Here is a 20828-nt window from a genome sequence, read left to right on the forward strand (position 1 = left end):
ATAGACTAGAATCAGGTGGTATGATAAAAAACACCAAGAGAAGACAAGTCTAAAAATACATTAGGGGAATTATTTGTCCTCTATGATAACAGAATGATCACAATGAACTACCAGCTGAGCAATGTGGTAGATATGCCACTTTAAAAATGGTCATCCCAGAATCCACAAATAACCACCACATGTAGGGAGGGATAAAGCAGCTTTCCTTTTCCCAGCACTGCTCAGATATCCCTTGTAGGAATCCAGATTCTGGGATAGAACTTGCAAAGGGTGGACAACTCAAAGAGGAAGCCACTATAATGTCGGGGATGGATCTTATATCGGGGAGAAAAGTAGTGGAAATAATTTAGACTAAGGAAATACTTTGCAGAAGAGTAAACCTAATAAAGGTCTTCAAGTTTAAATCAAGCATCAGGGCATCAAATATATGCATACCACAGTGAAAGAACTAATGAAGCTTGGGAATGGCCCTGACTTAGAAGGATTTACTCACGCACACATGTACAAGGCCATGTGCATGCATGCATACATGGAATGCCAATAGGTATATAACACAAGGTATATCAAAGTAGCTAACATGTAGGCTAATCAAATTTTCTAAGAATTTATATGAAAGATTTTACCATGGGCTACAATGGTGTGTTTTTTTGTGTGTGGGAGGTAGTTTTATACTATATCAATTTTACCTTTAAAAAATCTGAAATAGGGGCCCCTGGGTGCCTCAGTCAGTTAATTGTCTACCGTTGACTCAGGTCATGATCTTATGATTCATGAGTTCAAGCCCCGCCTTAGGCTCTGTGATGACAGCTCAGAGCCTGGAGCCTGCTTTGGATTTTGTGTCTCCTCTCTTTTCCCCTCCCCTGCTCACACTCTGTCTCTCTCTATCTCTCAAAAATAAATAAACATTAAAAAAATTAAAAAAAAAAAAGAATCTGAAATAGACCTTCCCTAAAGGAATCTTTAGTCTTCTAATTTGGCATTCCTCAAAGCCAACATTTATGAAGTAGTGACCAACAGCAATGTAGATATCTTAACTTTGCAGCAAAGAACAAGAAGCCAGGCAAGAGGACAGCATGACTTGCAAACATTTTTGGCAGCTGTATCAGGTTTAGGAGCAACAGGAGGTGGGGGGTATGGAATGCATGAAGAGTCAGGGCCTGGGAACATGACTCATGGTTTTCTCTCATCTCCTGAGGGCTCTCTGAGAGGGAGAATGGGAGAACACAGCAAGATTCCCGGGAGAGTGGTCGGAATCTGGGGTGTCAGTGAGTGGGGACGGTGACATCATAGTGGTGATTTCAGGGACAAAGGGCAGCAGAGCTCTGTGTCAACGCTTGCCCAGGTTTGCTCTGTGATGTCTTAATCTAAAACATGTCTATAGGGAAATAATTAGGATGAATGTATGTGATAAATACATTAATAAGGGAATAGTGTAAATTAAAATAATCTAAGGTAAGAATATATTTGCATTTTGCAGTCTGAATGTTTGTGTATCATCAAATATAGAATGGTGCAGAAAAACAGTAAGAAAAATGTGTTTTTAAAGTGGAGATTTAGGAGTACCTGGGTGACTCAGTTGTTTCAAAGTCCAACTTTTGATATCAGCTCAGGTCATGATCTCATGGTTCATGAAATTGAGCCCCATATCAGGCTCTGCACTGTAGCACAGGACCGGCTTGGGATTCTCTCTTTCCCTCCCTCTCTCTGTTCCTCCCCTGCTCTAGTGTGGGCACATGTACTCTCTCACTCGCTCTCTCAAAATAAATAAATAAACATTTAAAAATTAAAAAGTAGAGTTTTAGACAAACAATGCTTTTGTTTAAAAAATAACAATTCATCAGTCTATTAAAATTAATTAGGTAAATTTCAACTAAACAGTTTTTGATTTTTTTTTTTTCCCATTCACCCAAGTCCATCACTCTGTTTCTTCACCTGGAGGTGAGGCTTCATTTCATTCCATTTTTTCTGTAGACCTAAAATGGTCTGGAGGTTCCCTCCAAGGTCAAGTGCAGACACAGGCATAAGTGCTTCCTGAAGAAGTTTTAAGTTGTAAGTAGTCTGAAATACACATTAGATAGTGATGTGTTTGGGTTCTTGGACACCATCAACAATCCAGTGATGACTGGTGCATCATCAAACTTTTCAGTCCCCATGAAAATACTCACTACCTCTAGTGACTTTGTGGTCCTAAGCCACCAATGAACAAAAGTGCAGGCCCTGGGTTTCCTTTACCAAAACTTTGTTTTGGTTTTATTGTAGCAAAATACACATACAAAATTTGTCATTTTAACCAGTTGTTAATTGTCCCAGTTTGGTGGCATTAGGATATTCACATTGGTGTGCATCCACTGCCACCATCTGCCTCTAGCACTTTTTACCATCCCAAACAGAAACTCTGTACTCATTTACCAGAAATTCCCACTCCCTCCTTCCCTCAGAATATTCTAGTTTTTCTCTTTATGAATTTGATGACTCTGGGTACCTCACGTAGGTGGGCTCCTACAACATTTATCCTTCTGTGACTGGCTTATTTCACTTAGCATCATATTTTAAAATCTCTTCTATGTTGCAGAATTTCATTCCTTTTCAAGATTTAATGATATCCATGCATGTTCCTGTACCTTTCTAAGTTGCTCCTTGAATGCTCCCCACTGCTGTTTCACAGGCTTGCTTGCCGTGGCTTTAAGTTGCCATGTCATCCGAAGGTGGCTGAGTTCTTCTCTTTCTGCCTTCTGGCCTTCCAAAGTGTTTTCCAGAAAGTGCACTTCATTTTTCACATTTAGTATTTCATTCTTTTTTGCCTGTTAAATTAATAATCCATATAATGGCTTTTCTTCCCCAAGAGAAACAACATTTTAGAATACACTATTTTAGGAAGCAAACACTTGATCATAGTCAACACGGAGCATGGTTCTGAGATCAAGACAAGTGTGGAATGCACAGTGGGACTCTAAGAACCTATAGTCTATGTTTGGACACCAGGTCCTGGGTTCTTCAAAACCCAGTGGTATTTGAGTCCCCACCTTCTCCACCCCTGGCCAGGGTCAGGTTATTTCCTGGGTCTTAAGTGGTGATTAAATGAGCGCCAGGATTCAGAATAGTTTTAGTTACGATAATTTTAATTCATAAGTTTTGAAGTATATTCCATCTTTTAACATTATAAATAATGTTAAATAACTCATTAAAATATGTCAAAGTCTCAGTATCAAGAAATATGAGGGGTATGTTTTTCTCTTTCAACTATCCCATTGTATATACTACAATTATTTCAAATTTTCTTTGTGAACAGTTCTTGAAGCTACTCCCTTTTGTAAGAACTGAAATGAACATCTATATATCTCTGTATTTTTAAATCTCTATTATGTACCTATAATACCCAGAAGAACCCATCCTAAATGATATTTTTTAATCTATACTATAAATAAAGTTAGGGTATCTTTCACATATTATTAAGAACCTATTAATCAGAATCACATCTAAATTCTGAGTCCTCTCCCCAATTTCTATATGTTCTGGCTGCCTGATTTGAAAGCTTATAAACAATGTTTTTAAACAAGGGGAAATTCAATTGCAGTCAGAAGAATAAAAGAAGTAAAGAGTAAGACCATGTGCTATTTTTTTTGATCTCGCGGTTCGTGGGTTCGAGCCCCGCGTCGGGCTCTGTGCTGACTGCCAGCTCGGAGCCTGGAGCCTGTTTCAGTCTGTGACTCCCTCTCTCTCTAACCCTCCCCTGCTCACGCTGTCTCTCTCTCTCTCTCCTAGAAATAAATAAAAAAATGTTTAAAAAGAATAAATAAATAAAAATAATAAAAAAAAAAGAGAGAGATCCAACTGGAAATTTCATAACTGAAAAATTTCTGAAATGAAGTTTCTAATGAAAAAGATAGACAAAAATACAGTTTGCAAATATTTGAATTCGCTTCTGAGTACAAATTAGAGAAGTACACAATCAAGAGACTGAAGACTATATAAAGAAAAAAGTGAAAATGTGAAAGATGATAGATCAATAGATAATACATGTTCTAAATGTTCCGAATGAAATATCACTTAGTTTTTACAGTAAAGCACCTGTATAACATAAGAACATGGGCAAATTGCCTAGCAAGATTCCTCTGAAGTTTAAGAATAGAATTAGATAAATCAGCACTATTAAATACTTTCTTTTCACATAGATTTAATAAGAATGATCTTCAAACCACAAAGGTTGAGCTAGAGAAGATAAAGAGTGGCTCAGAGTGCATGAGAAGACTTACAGAACCTAATTCTTCCAGATGAATTAAAGCTCCAGACTGAGATTTATCACATTTCAGAGTACTGGGAAAATTGCAGATGTCAGTTATCTTTGCAAATCTGCAGAAAATAAGAGAAGGGCCAGAAAGGTAGAGAAAGGAGAATGCCCTGGTTTTCACAAGGGGGAAATGAATGGGCTACATGATTTACAGATTGGTAAGCCTTACATTGAAAATCAGTGCAGTAAGTTCATCATTGATCAAGCAGTTTGTGAGCACTTTGGGAAGAATTCCTTGATCACAAGGAGTCAGCCTGATTTATGTCAAATTATATTTATGTAATGGATAGGATACTTGGTAAGTAGACCTTCCTTTGGGCTGTGGCTCTCACTACAGATGTAGGAAAAAAGTTGTGAATTAATGGTTGAAATAAAGTTCTATTGGAAGTGTCTGTGATTGTTTAAAAAATCTGTCTAATCAAGTAATTGCTTAATGGACTGGGACATCAACTTACCCCACAGACACTTTTTTATTAAAACTCTACTTGCAGCCGTAGAAGGCCTGCTTATCAAATATATAGACTTACACTCAGAAAAAATGGCTAATGTAGTAGATAGCAGGGCCAAAGTTAGTTTAACAAGATGGAATCATAGGTAAAATGAAATTAAATAGGAATAAACAAATATAAAAGCCCACATGTGTATGAGAAAGATAAGTGCTTGACAAATAGAAGATGGGAGAGATCTAGCTTGGTAGGAATTGCAATGAAAATGTAATGGGAGTTGTATTTGATCACAAGCCTAATATGAACCAGCAAAGTGAAATTATTGCTAAAAATGCTAGCATAATCTTAGGTCTCCTTAGTAAAGAATGATGTCCACTTTGTTGTACTTTGTGTTGATGTTGGACCTCACTTTTTGGTTACATTTTATGAATGACTTTGGCAAACCATAGAAAATTCTGGGAGGGATAATTAGGATGCAGAGAGAAATGAAACTATCTCATAAATGATGGAAAGGATTTATAAGTGGTCAGTTGACTAAAAAACTCAGATTAGAGATAGGAACTGTTTTCAATGTTTGAAGGACTTGCATGTGTAAAAATAGCCTTCATTATAAACTAATAGTCAACCTAAGACTAAATAAGCATGTAAAGGCTGGCCTTTAGGACTGTTCTAGGTTGAATAAAGCTAAAACAAACAAACAAACAAACAAACAAACTTCCTAAACCAGCAAGGTTGATTACCAGACAGTTGCACTTGAATTTATGATTTTGACTTTGACAGTAATTCTTATAGACACATTTAATATCATTCTTACCATATTTATTAAATTAAGGAACTCAAGCCCTAGGTCTTGAGTTGAAAAGCTCTTCCTTAAAAATAGCTGCCACTGCTTCTCAGCTGAATCAAACTGATGTTTGGATTCAGCATCATCCTCTTGCTTCTGTGGGATTTTAGCTTGGTAAAACTCCTTGAGGCTCTGACACTGCTCCTCTGCCTTAAAAAAATGAGAATATAAAGGAAAATTAAAAACACTTAAAAACATTTTTTAAAGTTTATTTATTTATTTTGACAGAGAGAGTGTGCACACGTGTGCCCACATGCACCCCCTTCTTCCCACACACATGAGCTGGGGAGGGTCAGAGAGAGAGAGAGAGAGAGAAATCCAAGCAGGTTCTGCTCAACAAACTGAGGTATCCAGGCGCTCCTTAAAAACATTTTTAAAGAAAAATAACAGTAGATTCTAATAAAAGCCTATTTAAAAATCAAATGGTAACTACATATCAGAATTCTTTAAATAATTATTGAATATTGTCAATTAACTGAAAAGAGATGCAGATCTATTTAGGTTGTTGACAGACAGGAGTACCCCTTGGTAGCAAATTAAGCTGACAAGTTTGTTACCCACAAGACCTACTTACCACAGCCAAAACCATATTTATGTATTACATATGTGCATGTTTGGCAAGTAGGGACAATTTATGTCAAATACCAGTGTGGTCCCATTTAAAGCTGAGTTTTATAATTCAGAAGGAAGACATACAACACACACACACACACACACACACACACACACAGGGAATACAAATCAGAAAGAAGTATAAGCCTGTGAAAAATTTCCTTCTAATCAGTGATAAACCAGAATGAAAAGTACAATTACTAATTTTCTGTGCAAGTGTTAATATTAAACTGCCTCATGAGCTAATCTTACTGAGGTATATTACTTCACCCGCCTAAAATTATATTTCCTCATTTGCTAACCAATGCTAGCAGTACTAGATTATTTTAAATCACTTTCTTTGATCAGAGCTTATATAAAACCAAATACAGCTGCAGAGCTATGGATTAACATGTAATTGGATAATGTAGAAATTGTAGAAAAATTTTGACACAAGCTTTTATGCATTAAATTAATATTTAATAGCCAATAGTATGAGATTCAAAGAGCAATCTAAACAGGGTGAGAAATTTCAGGCAATGGTTAGTCACAATATTTTAAAGATATTAGCATCATCCTTCATCTAAATGAACTTAATAGGTGAGCCTGCAAATGTGCTCAGAAACAGTTCTAGTCTCATTTCCCATAGTCCATTTATTCATGCGTCTGTTTTGCTGATGCTTCTTTCCTCAGCCAAGAATGATCTTTTCTTAATTTTCTGCTCCTACCTATCTTTCATGAAGTAGTTAAAATGCTACCTCCTCCATGGAGTCTTTTAAGATTCCTTAGTAAGAATTAAGCATTTATTTCTTTGGGTTCCCAAAGATAGTTCTAGGGGAAAGAGAACCATAAGCAAATTATCATAACGCAGAAGCAAGTACACACACAATGTTATGGGCCAGCTGAGGAGGGACCACTAACTCTACACAGAGTAAATAGGGCGGAACTTCCCAAAGGAAGTGGCACTTGATCTGTGTCTTTCGGAAGTGTCTATGGTGAAATGGAGTAGAAGGGGATCCCAGATGGAAGGAATAACGTGCAAAAGCACAGGTGTGAAAATAATGACTGGTTCAGAGCATGATAAAAGCTCTTAGTGTGAGTGAAGTTTAGGCCGCAGAAGCTGAGCAGTTAAGAAAGAAGCTAGAGGGGTCATTGTGCTGGGATAAAACTGGCCACCAGGTTTCAGCTTGGTTTCTCCTGTAACCAACATGATGTGAGAGATTCTCATTAGTGTGAAACAACCGATAGCTACAACACTGATTCAAAATCAGTATGACAACTATCAGTACTTCTATAGGATTGTACGGGTGTCAATTTGAGGGGCTGCCAGTTATGTGCAACTCTGAAAACATAAACTTTAATTCGCCCTCCTTTTCCAACTGCTCAAAAAAGCACTGAATGCAAGAACAGGAATTCCCTTGAATCGGTACCAGTTTATGTTTTGGATAAGTGATAAACGTTAATACTTTATCCATTTTTTTTTTAATTTTTTTTTTAAATTTATTTCTAGGAGAGAGAGAGAGAGAGACAGCGTGAGCAGGGGAGGGTCAGAGAGAGAGGGAGTCACAGACTGAAACAGGCTCCAGGCTCCGAGCTGGCAGTCAGCACAGAGCCCGACGCGGGGCTCGAACCCACGAACCGCGAGGTCATGACCTAAGCGAAAGTCGGACGCTTAACCGACTAAGCCACCCAGGTGCCCCTTTATCCATTTTTTTTGGTAAAAGTTATTTATAATTTGTTTCACAAATTACATTCTTCATATTATCTGAATGCCAGGAGGTAACCTGAACAGATTTGCTTTAAAATAACCATTTTCTGAAAGGCATATGGGAGGGAATTAAAGGAGGTAGAGACAACAGATAGAAGACAATTTCTTTAAGCTGAGCAAGAGATGATGAGGGACAAGTAGAGGGGAGGGGAATTCAGAAATCTTTTAGGTTGTCCCTATAGATAAACAAGGGATAGCGTAGCCATTGATATAGGAAAAAACAAAAGGAGACTGAGGATTGAACTTGAGTCTCCATATTTACCAGCTGTTTGATTTTGGATACCTAACTTCTCAGAGTCTCCGTTTCCCTCATTTTTAAAGTAGGGATAATAGTAACTAAACATAGAAATGTTATAAGGATTAGATGAAATCAGGAATGAAAAGCATGGGGTCTCATACAAAATATGTGCTCCTTGAGAAAAGGCTCGGAAAAGACTGAAGCTTCTACCTCAGACTTTTGAAAAATGAGGGGTCATTAATCCAGTGCCAAAATACAGAAGAAAACCATGTTTGAAAGGTGGATAACTGGTTGTGTTTTGCTGAGTTTTAGGAGCCTTAGGATACACAGGTCACTAGTATGACTGAAAGTTGAAAGCATTGATCTGGGACTTAGAGAGTTGGGGCTGAGCAACTGTTTTTGAGTTATTGGTGGAATGAAACCATAGGCGGGGATTCAAATTTTGCAGGGAAAGTATATAGAATGTCCAAAAGAGATAGCATAGGTAAGGGCTCCATGATATACCACAATTCAGGAACAGAAAACTAAATGAGGAAAAAGGAGAAGGAACAGATAAAGAAGTAGACAAGGTGATGCCACTTATGTGGAATATCCAAATAAGGTAAATCTATAGAGACATAAAGCAAATCAGTGCTTGCCTGAGGCTGGGGGGATTGACTAGAAATATGCACCAGGGCTCTATGTGGGGTGATGGAAATATACTAACTCTTGAGTGCAGTGATACTTTGCACAACTCTGTAAATGTACTCAAAATCATTACACTCTAAAATAGGTGAATTTAAAATAGGTGTAAGTTATACTTCAACAAATCTTTTAAAAAGTTATAGGAAGTGAGAGTGAGTGATTTAAATAAATGTGGCAGAGAGATTAAGTGGGGGTGAAGACTGAAAATACACCATGTCATTTGTCAACTAGTAAGTAGCTTATAAGAACACTTTCAATGGAGTGAAGAGGTGGCAAATGCCAGGACCAAAAAGGGAAGACACTAGAGGTGGTGGGGTGAAGCTTGGGGAGGATGAGCAGGCAGGAATGAGGAATATCATCTTCCCATTCCAGAAGTGCAGGTGTGAAGGGAAGGAACACTACAGAGTGGCAGCCTTGGCGAGGGCAAGACCATTGGGCATGGCTATAGACCAAAGTGAAAGAGACAACAGAAAAAACAGATTTCAAGAATGAGAGGGTGGGTCTAGGTGCAGCTAGATTCTGAAGGATGTAGGTGTGTACAGGGAGAGACTGATCACTGATTTGTGTTAGGCACGAATAGAGGCTTCACGTTATCGGCAACTGGAGGATAAGTGAATATGTCAAGTAGGTTTGGAAGTTGATGGAGGACAAGACAGTTAGGCTCAATGGTTTCATTGTTTTCAGTCACATATGAGGAACAGGCATTGGCTGAGATTTAGGGATGGAAACTGAAGTTGTTTGAGAATTGCTACTGAATGGGCACCAGATAGGGAGCATATGGGGGACCCAGCTGAAGCAGAGACCCATACATAGTAATGGCACCAATCAGCACAACTGTATGATTTTCCACAGGAGTGTCTGAAAGCTTGGAAATGGAAGCTGAGTAAATAGAGTGTTGGACTGGTCTAGAATTGGGAATTGGCAGTGTAGGTCAGGGTGGAAGTCAGGGAGTTGACAGCATGGGGAGCAGGTTGGAAATGAATAAGCAGAAGCTGGTGAGGAGAGAAGGCCAGCCTGAGGGGGTCGGAGGGTGATGGAGCACTGCCAAGATAAGAAAGACAGAAGGCTCCACCAGGGTGGAGAACAGATTTGGTGAAGACAGAGAGGGTGAAAGGGCATGAGGTCCTTCTGAGAACATGTTTCTTGCAAAGCTAAAGTTCTAGCCCTAGAGAGGCTCTTGGTCCAGAAGAGCCATGGAAGGTGGCCATGGAAGTAGATGCAGAACTAGAAGCCAAGCAGGTGCATTTCTGGCAATGAAGATGCAGAAAACAGCACTCCTTTGTACTTTCTCCACCATTTCAAGTTTCAAATAAAAACATTCAGCAACAGGATAATCCTGTCAATTGTAATACCTCTGTCCTAAACCATGAGGGTTCAGGGCTAAGAAAACACTAAAGAAAGCCAGAAATGACAAAAGGAGGAGTATAGAGGTGGAAGGGGAGGCAGTGGTTACCTGAGATTTGCAGGGACCAGGCATGGCCTTCCTTTAGCATGACAAGAATTGAGAACATTGCAGAATGAGAGCTGAAAGAGGAAATGTGCTTAGACTAGACGGTGTCCATAGGAGAGAAGGGTGACCGTGGGAGGGTGGGGGATGAGAAAATGGAAATCGAACATGCTCTCTAACTCTGGCTGGCCCCACCTCCCGCTAGGCCAGTACCCACCTCCCTGAAAGCAGTGGGGTCTGCGTGCATCTGGGTGCACTACCACCAGAGTTAAATGAGGTGGGACCCTAGCACTTTTCCATTACTGATGTCATCTTCCAGAGACTGGGACCTTTGAGAGATGGAATCTTGTTCTTCTAGACAGGATTCTACAGATTCTCGGGCACAACCCTATCAAAATAGCACCTCAGAGGAAGCTCTCAGAGATAACTTGTTAAAAGGCATCAAACAAGACAGATCTGAAGTGGGCCCAAATGCCCATAATTTCTGATTCTGTGTATGTGTTTTAAATGAATTACACTAATTGCTCAAGTATTCAAAAAGATCCATGGTAGAAGACAACTTATTTTTAAATAAATCTGTTCTATGTTTAGGATATTGTAAATGTTTGTAGGCCACAGTAAAAAGTGTTCCATCACAACTACTTTGCTTATTTGTGAATATATCTACACCTACACACTTGCATTATTTTTCAGTAAACAATTTACTCTTTGAGTCCTTGTATGGTGCCTTGGAGAATAAAGAGTTTATAAGTGAGTACATGCATGAGAATGGGGGACATGGACCCACCCACAAGGGCTTCCATCCCCCAGGAAAGCAGGAAGATGGGCAGAAGCCACCTTGCCAAAGAAGGTCAACACATAGGCACCGTACCTCTTCTGATGATTTTAGAAATGCCACATAAGTTTGCAGGACTTGTGACCTGGAGGTGATGGTTTGGCCATGTATTTTTAATTCTTCCTCTAGCCATTTAGCTTTGGAAGAAAGCAATGCCACTTCGTCAGGTTCAAATTCATTTTTCTCCGTCATAAGTTTTGCAGCTGCTTCTAATTCTTGTGCTGTCTCCTATGAAAGCCAAGCACAGGGGGTCAGAGGCTGACAGGGGAATCATGAACATTAACATTTAATTACCTTCTGTACATCCATCTATTACAATTATTAGTTGAACTTGGACCAACTCTCCTCAAAGAAAGAGAGGCACAGCTTTCAAAATTAAAAGAAAAAGTTATCTTAAAATGAAAACCATCTTAAACCATCTCTCACTCTATCAGCTCTGCTCCTTATATAGAGCATTTATTTTCTGTCACAAATAGAAGAAAGGTTGGTATGAAAAGCCATGAAACAAAATGGCAGATATGTTTTAAATAATTTATTTAATAATTATATATGAGAACAGCTTTATGAATTTAACAATAGCTCTAGCAAATATTTAAACTAATTTTGTTATACAATAGATGGCACGTTTACTCCTTTATAAAAAATGGCATGTCAATTATGCAGTCTTATTTAAATCTCAATCTAGAAGGATTTTTAAACAAGTGTAGGGGAAATGCTATATATGAAATCTAAACAGCCTAAAGGGTTACTCTTCTGTATTTGTTTTGAGTGCAATTTCTGGCAGGTAAAATCTCACTGATAAAATGGATAAGCAGGTATTGTAGACATTACAGATACAATTGACCCAGAAAGAACCATGTAAAATTGTATATGAGACTAAGCCAAAAATCAAGCAAAAATGAAAGAAAAAAAGCTTCACTGTCATTTGCTGCAAGGAGGAATTGCTTCCCTGCTTGTATTTAATATGCTTCCCGAGTATGCTGTTGAATGAAGCTAATTTTCATTTCCAAGTGTTGCTTCCAGATAGCACTCTGGGTAGGAGGAAGCCGGGGAGTATCTCCCCATGCAATTTCTTTGTTCCTTTAAAAACTTTTAAAATAAAAAAAATGAAATTGAATTCAGACATATGTTTTATTTTAAACATTTTAAATAATGAGTAAAAATTACTCCATAAAAAAAAAAAAATCGTCTTGTTTGCNAACAAGGCCACTGCCTACTGACTTGGGTGAGCCAGGAGAGGCCCTAGACTCACCTTCCTAAATACCTGCTGGGGTAGGCTGGGCCTAAGGACAGATTTAGAGCTACCAGCAAGAATATTTGAACCTAAGTCCCATGTGAAAGGGGTGAGGGGGAGCTAGAGATGTTAGGAAGAGGAACATTGGGTTTGCAAACAAGACTGTATTTTTATTTGCTTCCTGGAATCTTCCACTAATGCATGTTGCTTCTGGTAATTTTCTTTTGTAACTTACTCCAGCAGAAAATCACAAATAGTCTTAGAGAAGCACTCTCCCTGCCTCTTCTGGCCTCCCAAAAGGAGTTATTAACATCTCCCAGGCAAGGAAAAGGGGCCAAATGAGTGTTTAATACCAGGTTACAAAGTTTCAGTGAGCTCAAACATCCTAATAAATGCACACTAAAGTATAAATAATTTAGATACACACAAAAGAAGTTTTAAGCTGTTAGTTGCCATAATACTTAGAATTACTCAAGAGAACTAGCATTAAGTTCTATAACCACTGAATATAAAGAAATCATGTTTATAAAATCATAACCATAACAATAATTCCTATTTAATTTACCTTAGCTTGAATATCTAGTTCCAAACATTTAGTCAAAATCTTCTCTGATTCAGAAAGACTGGAACCGACATCCACTGCATTGGAAAGTACTGTACTGATTTTCTGAATTGACATTTCCACCTTTAACAATAAGGAATAGATTGCAGTCTTAGTAATATGTATTTGCATACATGTTTGCATATGTATAGAAAACATAAATTCTACTCTACATTCCCACTGTACTTAAAGTGGATATACCAATTTTCATCTAAAAATAGGTTTAAATATTTTAGAATTTCATGTTTAAATTAATAATGTTGCTCTTCATATGACATAATACCATTGACCCACTACCAGAGAGTATACAGATGTGCATTTATTAGCAGACATGTATTTTGTTAACAGCAATGAGATATAAATTATCATCCATATCTCCTAAGAATTTATCTATATTACCTAGAAAGGATCATGCACTTGCTAACACATTAGCAGAGATGAATTTATCTGATTAACCAACTCACAACCATCCACTGTAAGTTGAATGGGAACCAGTTTATAGGCACATCTTGAAGTAAAAGTCCAAAGCCTGGGTATTAAATCACCCTATGGGTCGCTATATTTAGGGACACTGGGATAGCATCAAACTCTGTTCATGTGACAGTAAAACACAGGGACATGCTTAGGCCATTTAACTGAAGAGCCTGGAAGACTATGATTTGATTCTCAGTACACATGAATCATGAAAAAGTAGTCTTTAAAGGGTTCTATTCCATCCACGTTGCATTCTTCATCTCCTGGCTCTAACCAGAGTCCATGCTTCCCACAGTCAAATTGGCTCTGAATTGGCAGAAAGACAAGGAGCAACAGTTGTCTGAGTTCCCACTGCATTGCCCACTGCCACCAAATTAGCTTGAATCTCAAGCCTAGGGAATGTGGCACCACAGCTGCAGCCGTATTTGTAATCTCCTTGGACCCAGGCATCAGAACAAGGTTCAAATTCCCAAGTTTCTTGATCAATCACAGGTGGGAAGGCAATTTAGACAGAGACATGGTTATTTAATGCCCTCCCCTGTGAGGTCGACTAATTCTACTTGTTTGAGTCAGGCATAGAGTCCACTATATCAGATGAAGACATCATTGAAAATCTGAGACCCACTGTGGGCATCAAGGTTCATTAGCATTAATGTCATTGAAATATTACTAGTTTTTGCTGTATGTCCCAGCTATGGATAAGTAATTTTTAATTTAGTAAATAGTAGCTTCCTGGTTTTCTTCCTCTTTGAAAATAGAAAATAAATTTCTCATGTACTAAGCCATTGCCTCCACTCTGTGGAAAGGATTTTCACATGTATATTTTTATTCAGAATAGCCATATCCTTTGTACTGGTCTAGTTCAATAAAGTATGATAAGAACAATTACTCTAGAACCCCCTCAGACATAAGTTTTGGTATTTATCTGCTGTCCTTGTGTTGAATGCCATATTACCTGAAATTTGTGCATATTGGAACCATGCACCCAACCATGTAAAACAAGGACACAATTTCAACATGGACACGGTTCAGTTCTGTGCAAAGCAAGAACTGCCTTTGTGTACATATGTTCAGGGCTGGAGTGGCAGGTAGGATTACATGTCAAGTTTTAGCAACCTGGGACAGCAATGGTTGATGAGCAATAGTGAAGTACAAATCTACACTGTTCAATTATAAAACCTAATCTATTAGGAACCTAAGAGAAGCCAAAGGAGACCCGCCACTATCTGCCCACTACGCCCATATGCTGCGGCTGTCATACCATCTAGTATCAGCAGGTGAGGAGCTGCATCTAATTAGTAGCTACAGGAGGACACATTTAAGAAACTACCTTCTTGAGGTGGCCCTCCACTGAGGCAGTTAACTGCTGTTTCTTAAGAGCAAATTCCTTATGTGCTGAACACAGTTCGGTCAGATGGTCCACTCGTCTCTGAATGCATCCCATCATCTCATGGACTCCAGTTACCCGAGAGCTGAATGGAACAGGTCAGCTGTTAGTTCACTCCACCCTGATATAAAAGCCCCAGGAGCAGAGAACATTAGAAAGTGGATCTGCTCTTTCATGACAGGGATGAGTTGATAAAAATTATCAAGCTTCAGGCTTCAGGATAACAGAAGTTAAGTAAAACCAAATTACGTTCCTTTGTTTAAATCAGTTGGTCCTGAGGGAACAGATGAGTTATGGGTTTTTGCAACGAGGTCTAGTCTTTTCTAAAGGTTTACTTTTTAATATTTCTCTAAGATAGTTTGAGAACCCTATGGCAAAAAGCACAGTATGTTTGCCAAGAGTTTTCCTGGGGGTATTATTTAAAAGCTTCATTTATCTAAAGATGCTCCTCAAGTAGAAATGTGGATCAGCCAATTAACAAGCCATTTACTAATCCAATAGGGTAAAATATTTATGTAACACTAAGTTCCTTGTTCTCAATGATTACAAATGCTCAAGGCTGTATTCATTAAATGAAAACCAAGTTATCACCAACAATTAGACATAAAAAAAGAGACTAAGCCTCATATTGTCATTTTTCACCTGTACTGGTTTCAGGAGAAAGAGAAAAGTGACACGAGAGCTCATAAAATGCGCATGCCTTTAAAACAATACATGACTTTAGAGTTGGATCCCATTTGCTCTAGCCTGAAGATAAATTAGCAAGTTTCTTAACCACGTCCAATCTAGGCCTACCAGCAATGGAAGACAATGAACAAACACTGCTGACGGATGAGCATCTTTTAATTTGTCAGCCTACCCCTAAGACAGAGCCTCTCCTGCTATGTAAGAAATTTTGAAGTTTTTAATTTTGTGTCAGTCATTTCCTTCAAATACTAATAAAGATGAACATGACAACTCTTACATTTAGTTACCCAGAGTTAAAAAAGATCTTGGAGCAAGGTATAGATTTCAGTAATTTTTACCTCAAATAATTAATTTATGACTCTGTAAAAACGAATTTAATTAGTAATGAAATGAGGGCAAGATCGCAAATGACTGAGAGGTAAAGTAAATTCACAGGAATGACAATAAAGCTGCCAAAGGGGTGAGGGTTCATCAGGCAGCTTGAGAAGCTTGTCAGATGTGCGTGGGATTCATGTGCTGAAGCCCCATAGAAGAAGGTTCACTGGGGGAAGAAAGTGAAACCACTGTGAGAAGTCCTATTCCTGACACATAATACTCCACAGATGTTAAACTTAAAACAATTAGTTTTGCATTTTAACAACTCAGGGATGGTGAGGAGTATAATCAAGAAATCAGGAGAGTTTCATAGAAATATATCTAGTGATACTTAGGTCCACAAATTTTGTAAATAAAGTCACTATGCTGGTAATGCCAACTATAGTTGGCTTTAGACTTTGGGACATTCTGAACTTAAAAAAGGACTTAAGTATGTATATAGCACTTAAATCCTACATAAGTTCCAAGTTCTTTGTAGAATATGCAAATCAGAATGAGAAAGAAATAAAAAAGACAAGTGATAAAGCAGCAGCAATGTGGAAGGAAAGCACAGAGAATGGTTTGTGACAGTAAATGTGTAAATATTTTCTAAAAATAATTATTGAGCACCTACTGTGACAAGGCAGAATTTTTAATGTTCTAAGCAGTCTCTTTTCTAATTTTCATAGCTACCTTATGATCTGGGTATAAGCGATATCTCCATTTTGCAGATGAGCAAACTGAGGAATGGAAGGGCTCAGTAACTTATCCAGGTCACTGTTATTAAGTGGCATTACTGGGATTTGAACCTGTTTATCTGATCTCAGAGTCCACACTCTTGACACATGACAGAGGGTGGGAGGGTATTCGTCCTCTAAAATTTCACTTTCTCTGAAGTTGACTGTTAATGGAAACAGGATTAGCCTGGCTGGCATGTTCTTTTGAAATTGGCAGGCTTCTGTAAGACAAAGTCTGCTTGTAATTTGTGAAGTGACCACTAGAGGGGAACTTGTCCAAGTTCATGTTTTAAAGGGACCTCCAACACAAAGAACAGAAATGAGGAAACAAAACCATATCAAGCACTCCTTTTGTAAAAATATTGCTCTTTAGAAACTTACAATTTTAATTTAGATGAATCACACCAAGCAAATATGATCTCTCTCTGTCTTTGGAAAGACCATTCATTTTTGATTTTTCAATGACCCAGAAGATTGGGTCTCATTTTGTGGTGATCTGTGTCTTACTGTATATATCAATTGCACTGTAAATTCTTCAAGGGAAAAGACAACATTCTTTTCATTCAGATATCAAATATTCTCTGCAGCTCTAAGCACATAGCCCTTGTTAGTGGATCGATGTATATTTTCAAATGAAATAAAAGACACTTTACTCAAAACTTAAGAGAAGAGAAGGCATAGATTAAAAGGAACATATGCACAGAGAGTTGCTGTATAAAAATGTCACCAATCCCCAATAGTTTTTAAACAATGACGACTTTGTTCTTTGCTCACTTATAGAAGTTTTTGGCTATCCAAAGACTGACTAATTTCTTCTTTGGCATTTATCATTTATCATTAGGTTGACTGATACATCGTCTCTATTTAAGGCCTTAGAGGGGCCTACTGAATCTCCTTGGTCTGCTCTTATTGTTGAAGGAATCAGCTGATCAGTTTCTGTCTATGAGTGCACTCCACTCTTACTTGTGGTATAGACCCTTTCCTCAGCGTGGGGAGTTCTGAATTACCCTAGCCAGCTCTGGTTTTCTTTTCCCTATGGCAACTAGATCATTTGTCTGATTGGGCATTAATCTCTTCCCTCTCCCGGATTCCCAATGGGCATATATCTGTCACAGTTCCAACCCCAGGGCCTCTCCCTCTCCATTCTTTCTTACCAAAAACCTAATGTGCAGGTTACAACCAGCCCTGATTCCATCAGTCTCAGTTAGAAACTTTAAACACTGATTCCAGACTTTTCTTTTAAACATTCCAGAACATTTTAAAACATGTATAGCATGCATATTGGCAATTTCCTCAGAGCCTGAAAAGCAGATGGTTTGATCAAAGGAAAAATATGACCTCATTCTCTGCCAGCAATTCTTACGTGAACTGAAAATAAATTACTAGAATTCCAGCAGTCACTCAGGAATGAATCTTATTACTTCACAGTAATATCAACTAAATGACAGGGCAAGAACTGGGGGCAGATAACAGAAACAGTTGGAAAAAGTGCTCTATCATTTCACTCTGATTCTGAAGCCACACTACTCAGGTGCTGCCTGACTGGGTGGAGAGGGGCCAGCAGTGGACTTTTGAGTCCAACAATCTGTGGCTCTATAATTTGCATTGTATCTAGCAGTTGATCTTTGGGCTTCTTCTGTAAGAATGGATTAGATGGTGCCTGTCTGTAGCATGAACATGAGGTACACCAGATTATTCCTGATGTTGACTTTGACTTCTTCAAGCATCACTGATACTCAGAAATGACAGACTGTGATGGCTTCTGCAGTCATTTGTCAGAAACTCCATCATGAGAGCATTTTCTCCCTTATTCACTGAGTCAGTAGAAGAGAGGGAAGGGGGAAGAAACATGACAGACATTTTATTTTTTCTAAAGAGCAGAGACATAATTGACTCCTGGCTCAAAAATAGACGGTTCTATTTGTTGTACAGAAGCAGTTGCCCCATCTCTGCATCTGTCACAAATTGGGGCTGGGGGAGGGGAGCAAATCCCAATGTTAATGTGTTCTCATGATTCTTTCCGGAGGACAGCAAGTTGCTTTCAAACCTTTCATAAATTACTATTGGCAGCCCATCTGGATTAGGAGCTGAACCAGATGGTAAGCACTTGACAGCTTACTCTCTCATCCGAAGGAATCAGCTGATCATAGTTTTTCTTTTTGTCTATGAACAAATTATACTCTGAAAATGGAAAAAAAAATTTTCCTTATCTGTAGCTTGCTGCTTCTTTTGACAGGGATCCAAACAGTATCCCCTCATGTTTATGATCTTTATTTTGGAGGAAATAATGACTACTCTCTGGTTTTTATCTCTACTTTGAAAAAAGTGCTATTCATTACTGTAGAAGTAAAATGTATGTTTTTACAAATTTCTTTCCTGACTCAAGTTATGCATATTGCCAATCCCTCACCACCAAAATGTAGTTAAGTGGGGCTGAAAGTACAGGTATCCTGGGTTCTGGTCCAAATGCATGCAGAGATAACAACAGGTTCTGGTCCCAGGAGGACACAGCAAAATATGTCCTGCATGAAGGGTACCATAGCTAGGATTCTATGTGAAATCAATAACAGGGATGGCATTCTCCCTCCTTGAAAAATGCTATAGCCAGCTGGTACTGGGGCCAAGAAATCAGACACATCAAGGCAGTCAGGAAGCCCACCCCACCCCCTGCTGCATCTCTGAGAGCCACAGTATCTCCATGGGTGGCCCTTATCAAACAGCACAAGCCAGACTGGAGACACTGAGTGCAGGTGGAAATTTTCGCAAAACTATTAAGGAGGAAAGAGCAGAGAGAAGAGAACAAAGCAGGGAAAATAAGCCTTCTCCTCCAGATGAGAGTACAATCTATAATTTCAAGACACCTAGGAATATAAATCTTAAGAAAAGACACTCAACAATCAAGAAAGCAATGCACTCAATCTGAAACAAGCAGGTAGAGCAATCTGAAGATGACTTCAACATAAATACACCTGAGATCATCAGAAAGACAAAGAAAAAGCCAACCCCTGTAATAAAAGAATAAGAAACTCTGAAACAAAAACAGAGCTAAAACAAAAGTAGATATAAAAAATGAGTTAGGAATCCCGGAAACGAAATCAATGTGGTTATGAAAACTAGAGAAAAAACAACAAAAGATAAGATCAGTGTGAGGGACTCGATGAGGATAAGGTGCAAACAGGACAGTTCAGAGCCCTGGAAGACAGACCCAGAGGCCCCAGCATTCTCTTCCAGGAGTTAAAGGAGAAGGCAAAGAGAGAAAAACAAAAGAATCAGTGTTTAAAGAGATAATTGCTGAAAATTTTCCATGATTGATGACATAAATCCTCAGATAAAAAGGGCACAGCAAGAACTAAAGAGACCAATATTCTCATTTAAGATAATTTGGAAAATATGAAATTACATTTTAATGTATTTCCTTCCAAAAAGTGTTTCTCTTTGCAGCCCTTTTCTCCCTCCAAATTTAGAACGGTACTCTCTACACAGTTTGGATCCTTCTTTACCTACTTAGCATTATATGGCGAGGATACTCTCTGTCTTCAAATAATCCTCAAAAACACACTTTCCATATTGGCTTAGAATATTCCATGATGTGCCTGCCCTTAAACTATTTGAACATTTCCCAATTGTCTCAGAATATTTAGGTGGTTTTTCAGGTTTTCACTATTCTAAACAGCACCATGATGGGCATTTTATTCATAAATAGGCCCACTACTTTTCTCTCTCACTCTTTCCTGTGTCTTTTTTCTCTTTCTAATATGAGAAGACTTCTCTTCACTCATCCAAAGCACACATTTCTGCCTTTTTAGTCAGCTTTTCTCTGTAGACTCCTCAGCTCCAGGTCTTTTCCCTCTGGCATTCTTACTACTCCACATCACACCATCAACATCACAAATGAACAAATTCATACTGTAATGAGTGACTCCTAGATATTTCACAGAACCTAATCTAATTACTTCCAGATGCAAGGGAAGTATGAACTTTGGATGTCTTCCATACTAACAGTTTCAGAATTATAAAAGCATTAACAGCATTACCAGGTCCAGCTTACAGTTACAACATTGACTCAACACCCCCCCTCCAAAAAAAACAATTTACTATACCCTAGAAAATATTTGGAAGGTGACTGAGTTAACAATTATCATAAGACCTCAACCTTATAATATCCTAAATTTCAGTATCTGACATTTGCCATCTAAATGCATCATCAAACTTG

At 38.4% G+C, this 20828-nt stretch overlaps 1 protein-coding gene across 1 annotated transcript in view; it reads right to left on the reverse strand.

Moving 5' to 3' along the window:
* Window positions 1-20828, reverse strand: part of CCDC141 (coiled-coil domain containing 141) — a 193212-nt gene that overhangs the window by 35557 nt on the left and 136827 nt on the right. The window contains exons 9-14 of the mRNA XM_077776352.1: window positions 14781-14922; window positions 12941-13060; window positions 11178-11369; window positions 5549-5728; window positions 2622-2801; window positions 1933-2058 (exon numbers count right to left, since the gene is read on the reverse strand). Coding sequence (XP_077632478.1) covers window positions 1933-2058; window positions 2622-2801; window positions 5549-5728; window positions 11178-11369; window positions 12941-13060; window positions 14781-14922 — 940 coding nt within the window. The remainder of the gene's footprint in view (window positions 1-1932; window positions 2059-2621; window positions 2802-5548; window positions 5729-11177; window positions 11370-12940; window positions 13061-14780; window positions 14923-20828) is intronic.

The sequence above is a fragment of the Crocuta crocuta genome, unplaced genomic scaffold, assembly GCF_008692635.1.
Source record: "Crocuta crocuta isolate KB4526 unplaced genomic scaffold, BGI_CrCroc_1.0 scaffold17, whole genome shotgun sequence".
In the NCBI taxonomy this organism is placed as follows: Eukaryota; Metazoa; Chordata; class Mammalia; order Carnivora; family Hyaenidae; genus Crocuta; species Crocuta crocuta.